At 41.4% G+C, this 8,779-nt stretch overlaps 1 protein-coding gene across 1 annotated transcript in view; it reads left to right on the forward strand.

The window, feature by feature from the left end:
- LOC147671277 (neuroligin-4, X-linked) overlaps nucleotides 1-7,925 on the forward strand; it is a 504,082-nt gene extending 496,157 nt beyond the window's left edge. Inside the window, exon 5 of the mRNA XM_086948104.1 lies at nucleotides 4,255-7,925. Within this exon, the coding sequence (XP_086804230.1) occupies nucleotides 4,255-5,104 (850 nt within the window). The 3' untranslated portion in view covers nucleotides 5,105-7,925. The remainder of the gene's footprint in view (nucleotides 1-4,254) is intronic.
- The last annotated feature ends 854 nt before the right edge of the window (nucleotides 7,926-8,779 follow it).

The raw sequence follows: 8,779 nt of genomic DNA on the forward strand, positions 1-8,779 counted from the left end.
TTTAGACACAGGGAGCTAATTTGATAAGATTTGATTTGAGGTGATTTAAATAAATTTGATTTCACCTCATTTATTTGAATGTAATCTAAAATAATTTATGTTGACTTAACACATCTACAAGGTCCTTCATGAAACGATATGACTGCTGTCCAACCCCCCCACCCTTTGGGGTTACAGTGGGTATAGAAGATTCGGAACATTAATAGATGGAAAAGCCTATTGTATAGACATTCTTTGCAATTTCTGATTGTCAAACTTGTTTATACGCTTCTGAATTTTTTCTTCTTCTCACCCAGTAAAAGACAGAACACATTCTGGATCTTCTGCTTTGTGTTCAAATGCAATAAAGGCACATTATCCAAATGCCTATAAGACACACCTGCATGCAAATTAAACTTATCAGAAAAGCATCTCTTGATCACCCTTAGAGTCAGATGCCAAATTAAGAGTATCTGAGGCGGCTCAGTGACAACCCATACTTGGAGCTCTATTATGTTAACCCCTTGCATGCTCATGCCGAGCTGAGCTCGTCATGGCCTTTAGAACGCTCGCACACTGGGCTAATTCCCCTGCTGTGCTGAGCGTTCTAAAGAAACGGGTGCGGCCGTGACGAGCTGAGCTCGTCATGAGCACAGGAGCACTGTAGCTCATGACGAGCTGAGCTCGTCATGAGCATGGGAGCGCTGCACGCGTCCCCCCCCTCCCCCCAGCACAGCAGGGGAATGTGCCGAGCAGGGAAGGGTTAAGGGTGCACTTTCTCTGTTTGTGCCTGGCGCACGTTAAAACAGATGCACCATGTGCAAACAGGGAAAGTGTGCCCTATTACATGGAATGTGGTGCCCCCAGGCCAGACGCGAACTTGCGCTGCCCTGGGGGCAGTGCATTCCTGTGAAAAACAGAGCGGCTGCTTTGATGCCACTCTGTGTTTCACAATGCAGGAGTCAACCCGAATTCACGTTTAAATTGGATTAGAGATCATGTTGCAGGTGGGTTCAGTCAGTGACTGCACCAGCCTGCAAGAGGATGTCAGGGGTATCAATGGGACTCCCTTGAACCCTCTGTCAGTGCGCCTTCTGAGAGCTTCTTTGCATCTGCGCCCACATCTGTATTGACGCACAGGTGAAGAAGCAAAGGGATTCCCCTATTTGCATGGGGCATGCCCCTTGTAAATGAGGGAAAGCCCCATGAAGATAGCACTGGCGCTTTATGTGTACCAGTCCAAATGGTATTACAGAAGAGGCAACACAAGTGTCTGGCCCCTTCTGTAATATCAAAGTGACCCGGAACACGCAAAGTGGGCGCAAACACCCGTTGCGCCCTCCAAGCACTTATATAATAATGCGGCTCCACGAGCAATCTACCAAGGGAAATTCTCATGGTCAATCAATAAATGCAATTCACAACAAAACTCAAGACATATATGCTGTATGCCCATATATCCATCTACCATATACGTTGTCTACTTCTGCCTAAGAAAAGGTTACTGAACTGAGTCATTGTAACCACAACTACTCAGCCATGGTTTCACATGGGTAGGTCCCTGACCACTATGAACCAACATGGCCCATCTATATTTATACCTTTATAGCCAGACACTACTCTATTGTAACCTGCTTTCGTTTTGTGAACCAATTCCAGCCCTACCACCTAGGAGAAATCCATTTATGCAGTGTGTGAGACATAATAAAGACACATATTAAAACGAACTTATTCTAATTTACATTTCAGTCAGTTTTTGTTTGGAACTCTTAAATATTCTCAGAGATAGTTGGCATGATGGTGATGTAAACGAATATTTATGCAATACAGTGATGGGGGCGGACATCGTCTTGTTCTTTTACTGTGAGTGCTCGAAGATTCCTTGCTGGATGTAAGCGAGAGGAACTGTGGTAGAAGCATGTGGCTAACACTGACGCCATAATGGCAGTGCAGAAAATAAATGAATTTGCCTCTGGGTCTGTCGTATTTATAGAACAATGCAGCTTGAGCTTAAAAGTAGTTTGTCATAAAACGTGTGTGAACAGAACCGTGAACCAATGTATGAAAGCGCTCTGCCTCACACTTCACAGGGGACGCTGCCCGGTACAAAGGTTCATTTCTAGTCCCATGAACAGACAGATGGCGTTTGGTATCTTTTCATACTAAACATGAGGAAAAGCTTATATTCGTACAATCAGCTGTGTCTTTTAGGTTATTACAGGGAGGAAAAAGTGGGAGGACAATGTGAGATATCACACTCTGGGGTTAGGAGATAAATATTTTACAGAACTATGGGGCATATTATCAAGGGATTTATCTCTGCTTTTTTGGCTTTAAAAGCCAAGAAAGCAGAGATAAAGTTATCTCCCTATCAGCAACAGGGTGCTAACACTCAAATTTGCATGTTAGCACCCTTTTTCTCTACGCTTCCCCTTGCATCTCTAATGAGATGCAAAGGGGGCGTTCCAGAGAAAAATAATAGGAGAAATTTTGTTAAGCGGCATTTCTCTTATTATCAAGGATTTTGCTAACCCCGTTAGTGATAAAAAAAGCAGCGCTAACCGCGGATAGCACTGTTTTTTTACACCTGGTATTTTCCTGACTTAGCCATGATATCCTATGGAAGGTGGATATCATTGCTAAGTTTGTGAGCCCCTATCATCAAGCTAACGCCAAACTTTGAGAGATTGTCGTTGGTTTTCCAGCGATAATCTCTCAATTGGCAGTTAGCATGAGGATTTTTATCACTTCTGAGATAAACCTTGCTAATAGCAAGTTATCTCTGCGATAATTTCCGGCGATGCTTAGCGTTATAAAATTTGTTGCTGAGCATTGTTAGCGTTAAATATCGCTTAACGTTGGTAATAAGCCCCTCTGTGTTTTTATTGGATTCTCCTGTTTGTCCTGGGAATTTGTTTTCTGGTGGATCATGACTAGCGGTCTGGAGATGCTTCCTCTGACTGTAATTGTGGCACTCCGGATATTACTGTAATTTAAAATTGGCTCCTTTTCTGATTAAGTTTTCTATTATATTTTGCACAGGTATGTTTGATTATATTGTCCATCGAGCAATTAAGCATATAACTTTTGACCAATAGACACACATCTTAATGGACACATGATCAAGGATATGAAACACAATGGGTCTGATTAACAGTTAGGCAGAATGACCTCCTGGAATTCTCCACTTGATTCCTAATAGTTAGGTTTTTCCACACCTTTTTTTCAGTCACAACCAGCCCAATAAATTGCATGAGCCTTTGACTGCAGCAGTGGTCAGTCAATTCTCACTCCCCTTTTTTACTGAGGTGAGGAAGCATACTGTGCCCCCCTCACCGCCAGAACATACTTGCCACATCCCTTCCTACCCCCCAACCCCCTTCATGTCCCCAACACCACCCACAGACAAACATTTACCACCCGCCCACAGCAGAGGGTAAATGTATACAGTAAAACCCCATGGAATGGTGGCTTGGGTTTCACTAGTAATGGCATGTACTGGTGGGAAATTGCTGCATGTAATGGAGAATCTGCTGTTTTACTGTTACACAGTACTGTGCAACTTGTAATCAGCCCATTCCTGTATGTTTGGTACTGCCAGCATCATCTCTATAACTGATGAAAGCATGAGCAATGGTCTCATCTAATCTTAATGTGAATTCTAGTACTCATTGGATAACCTCCAACAGACTGATTCATTTTATTGTTTGCATTTGACTTAGTGGTCAGAAACTATTTCAAGGCATCTTGAACCATGAGAAAATGTATCTACCTTCTGTTGCACCAATGAATCTAGGTTTCGAGACAGACTTCTAGGTAGTGATTACAAATCACAATTCCTAAATGCAAATTAGGCCATTTTGCTCAGGGCGCCTTATTGCACTGTGACTTCATTTTGCCAGTGAGTGAACCTAGAAGAAAAGGCTACTGATAGTCACTCAAGCGATTCGCATCTTGCAAAACAGTCACTACATAATGTCTCCCCTGCACTCTCTGAAACACATTTATGAGATTTGTAATGAATAATATAACTGTGCTGTGCCTATCCTGTGTTATCACTAGTATTTTACATCTTTAGATATCAATTCTATTTTTTAGCATAATTTAACGCCTACTTATTAAAACATGAGAATGAAATGCTTATTTTCTTTTTGCCAGCGCTGTAGTCGAAGCGAAGTATAAAATAATTTTTTGTAAGATTTTGTAAGAAAGCGAAAAACACATTTATCATTGTTTCCATTGTTTTATGATTTTTTTCTTTTTCTTCATTTACAGGGATCCAAACCAGCCTGTCCCGCAGGACACAAAATTCATCCACACGAAACCGAATAGGTTTGAAGAAGTCGCATGGTCAAAATACAACCCTAAGGACCAGCTCTATTTGCACATTGGCTTAAAGCCCAGGGTGAGAGATCATTACAGAGCAACAAAGGTTGCCTTCTGGTTGGAACTTGTTCCCCATCTGCACAATCTGAATGAAATATTCCAGTATGTTTCCACAACAACTAAAGTCCCACCTCCGGATATGACGTCTTTCCCATATTCCACAAGACGATCTTCAGGAAAACTCTGGCCAACCACGAAAAGACCAGCAATGACGCCAGCCGTCAACCCTCAGCAATCAAAGGAGAACCAAAAAACTGGCCCAGATGAGCCAACTGTCATTATTGAAGACAAGCGGGATTATTCTACAGAGCTGAGTGTCACCATTGCTGTAGGAGCATCCTTGTTATTTCTCAATATTTTGGCATTCGCTGCGCTATATTACAAAAAAGACAAAAGGCGGCATGAAACACACCGGCGGCCAAGCCCTCAAAGAAATACGACTAACGACATTGCACACATCCAGAATGAAGAAATGATGTCCCTGCAGATGAAACAGATGGAACATGATCATGAATGTGAGTCTCTGCAAGCCCATGATACCCTGAGACTAACATGTCCACCCGATTACACCCTGACCTTGAGAAGGTCCCCGGATGACATCCCACTTATGACGCCAAACACCATCACCATGATTCCTAACACTTTAACAGGAATGCAACCTTTGCATACATTCAACACCTTTAGTGGAGGCCAAAATAGTACTAATTTACCACATGGACACTCAACTACTAGAGTATAGCTTTGCCACTTTATATTGTTCCAGCCACTTGGGGGGAAAAAACTACAAAAAGTACAGCAACAAAACAGAAGAAGGCAGTCATTATTTTCTTACTGATCCCTCAAAGCAACTGTCTGATGATATAACAGCAACTTCAACCCCTGCCAAATGTGAAAAGTTGTCACTGCTGTTACTATATCATATACTTTTAAAATTGCAGCAGGGAAAGCTATAGTTAGGCAAGAAGTACTGTCATTTGGAAAGGAGTGAATGCTCCCAGTGGTAAAGACACTATGTGTGGAAAGTTCTGGAACAAGGCAAATGACCTACGGTTTAATACTTTTTTTAAAAAAACATGTTCATAATGTGCCATGCCATGAATGGCTTTTATGCGGCAGAGATTGTCTGACAGACTTACATTGAGCTGTAATCCAGGAACAAAAGAAACGTATTTAAAATAAAGAGAAGACTGACTGACTATGCAGTATAACATGTATAGTTCTGTGCAAAGAGATGACTTGCCAGCCTGAACTGTATTTAAGAAACCTTGTAAAAAAAATGTACAAAACTCTGGTTTGAAACGAATAATAAGCTTTTATTGATGTTTTCAGTTTGAAAAGAGCTTTTAGAATGATTGTGATTTCAGTTGTGAACTATATGTACATATATTAGTCATGCTCACCCTGGTTCCCTCCGAACAGGGGGAGAATGTTATTTTTAATTACCTGAGGTTAACAGAGACGATTTTTAAAATTAAGTCATTTGTAGGAAATGCCATGCTTTCACTGAGAGCATACCGCCAAATGTTAGTGCATCACATGCGAACATCTCTTTACAAGTTACAGAAGTGCATGTTCCGATTCTGCCAAGATTCGTTTTTTAAATTTAATTTTCGGTAAGGTTGTTTTAAATTGCAGCACAAGAATTGTCGAGGAGGTTCGGCGAGTCACACAATCGCAGTCAAACATACAGACCATTGTATGTAGCGCCGACATTTCGTGAACAGTTTAGGAAGCATCACTTCTCTGTAAAATGCAGTGCTCTGCCAACAAACATGGAAAGTCCGTTTTTGGGAGGTTTTTCATCTAGGGAGCTAGCTGCATACCAATCAGCAGCTGCATCGGACGTCAGATGACCACGGTGCCCGTTCATCTGTGCTACATACATAAATCTAATTTTTTTAAGAAGAGCATTTTACCTTATCTGTATGCAAAACACTTTCTCTGCAAGTATTTCATGCATTTCATCAAGATTAAACATGTCAGAAAAATAGTTCAATCACTGCGCTGCTTAATTACGGTCTACAACTGTCATCTAATTAATGCCCATTACTAGAGAAAGGAAAAATATAATATCACCTTACACGAGATTTTTTAAATTACTCGTGTACAATTTCATTTGAAAATGGATCAAAAGGGTAATTCCAGAACAGCCAGACCCATCTCTTTAGAGAAATGGACACTGCGCAGCTATTGCTCAAATCATGATTTGAATTCCAGGACCATAAAGCCTCCATGTTGTATACACTACAAGAGACTTTTGAATGATCATTGCCCGCTTCTGTTGTGTCCCAAAAATTGTTAACTGCGTCACTAAACGATAGTAACCAAAGACGAGTGACTTATGTGGCGTTACAGAACCGTCTGTAGCGCTGCCGATGTGGACATTTAAGAGACACGGGTAGGAGGGGTCTAATCGTCACACCATATTTAAATTAACAAATGGGTTGCCAGATTTCTAACAATCAAACAGTATCATTATTGCCAACGTAGGTCAATGGTGTAACACAGACCCCCCGCAGCCCACGCAGTGGAAGATTGGTGGGGGGTAACTCCAATGGCCCCCTCAGCACAGTACTGCGGCCAGAGAGCTCCTGATTGAGTCCGGAGGGGGCAACTCCACCACCTTGCTGGGGGGGGGGGGGCTCCTCAAGTTTCACTACGCCAGTGGCGCGGGTACCCCTATGTGGCCGACCCCCAATACAAGAATGAGGTCTAGGATGAAGGCCTGGCCTTCGGAGTACGCGTTTCTAACAGTGATATCTTTCCGGCACTTTTTGAAGAACCTCTTTCGCTAGATATTGGCTATTTTTATATTGATATGGAGAGTAAGTAAGAGCAACGAAACGGTTAATGGAAAGGGAATTCTGAAATATGTGTGAGCAGGTAGCACTCTACATGTATATAAATGGTGGAAGGCCAATCTCCAACAGTTAGAACTCTAAAGTCTGCATTATTCCCCAGTTCATTCAACACATAGTATTAATGATTATTTTTTACTGGCCCATTTTTGGACAAACTGTGGGTTGCCTCAGAGATTCTAGAATGGAACCTACAGAGTTAATATGTCCAGCCATCTTACCCTTACGCTCTTGGAGCGTCTGTTATTAAACGCTGCGGTATCTGTCTAGTACTTCAAACTGTTTTCTGCTAGCAATATGATTGTACAGTATTGTGCCAGGCTTGTGACATTTGGGTAAACAAAGTTCCTGTAAGTGAATGATTTTAGCTTTTTCAAATACTTATGGTCAAAGACAATTTACTACATCCGGAACGGTGGAGGGTTTATAAGCAAAGCAAATTTCTAGGCTCTTCATAGAATTCTATAATAATAATAGCAAAATACAGTATACTTTGCGATCTGTAAAAGAAAAAAAAATATTTTCCCAGCCTTATATTCTTGACCTTCAGAGGCGCGCAAGGTTGAATGGTTTCTAATTTCATTGTTTTGCATTTTTGGTTTTGCCTTAAGTAATGATGGGAGATATATATGGCTGGACACATATGTATAAACTTTGCAGCAGCATTTTTAAAGAAAAATAAAATATCACAGTATTTTCTAATGCTTTGTGCAAAGAATCATGCATTTATCTTTTTTTGTGGTTTCTTCTCTTTCTCAAGGAATTGGTTGAATGTTTCTGGGCTGCCAATACTGAGGTGCGTTCTATTTGAGGGGCAATGATTTGCACTGTTTCCAAGTGTTCACATAAGGGTGTTTTGAAATCAACTGAACATATATAGAGAAAATTCCACTTGAAGTCTGTTATAGTTTAAAACATATTGTCGGTGTCTAGCGGGTGTATTTTGCTCTAAGCATTTTTTTCATTCAACAAATAGAATTTTGACTAATCCAGAAATATATAGACGGATGTCTAAAATGAAATATGCTACTGTTGTATCGTTTATACACCACTTGCAACTGGTGACTTCAACGTTGCACCGTCAATACTAAAACAACATTTTGATATATACAAATTCTGATATTGCTCACACAGGTCCTAACTGATTTCTGACAATAAGAGCACTAAAGAATGCTTACCATTTGCAGCCAGAGAAGCACATCCATTGAGCTGTACCACTCTTGTACAAAAAGTTGTTAATTCACATCTTTTCACGGAATGACACTAGTGGTGACTTCTTCACTAAGGCGGAGGAGTGTCACCCCACTGAACAAACAGATTTTTTTTTCCTATATACTTCAGTAGCTCTCGGGTGGAGCGGTGCTGGCGTAATAGGTAGAGGAGTGCTTTTCTCTCCTAGAGTGCGTACGACTGCTTGGCCGGCCAAGCAGTCATGCAGGCTTTGCATCGTCAACACCAGGCTGCATTACACAGCCTGGTGAGGATCATGCAAACCCTTCCAGTACCCACCTGAGCCCGATCCATGGTGCTCCGACCAATCACAATGCTGCATTGCA

This window comes from Lissotriton vulgaris, unplaced genomic scaffold (genome assembly GCF_964263255.1).
Source record: "Lissotriton vulgaris unplaced genomic scaffold, aLisVul1.2 SCAFFOLD_755, whole genome shotgun sequence".
Lineage (NCBI taxonomy): Eukaryota > Metazoa > Chordata > Amphibia > Caudata > Salamandridae > Lissotriton > Lissotriton vulgaris.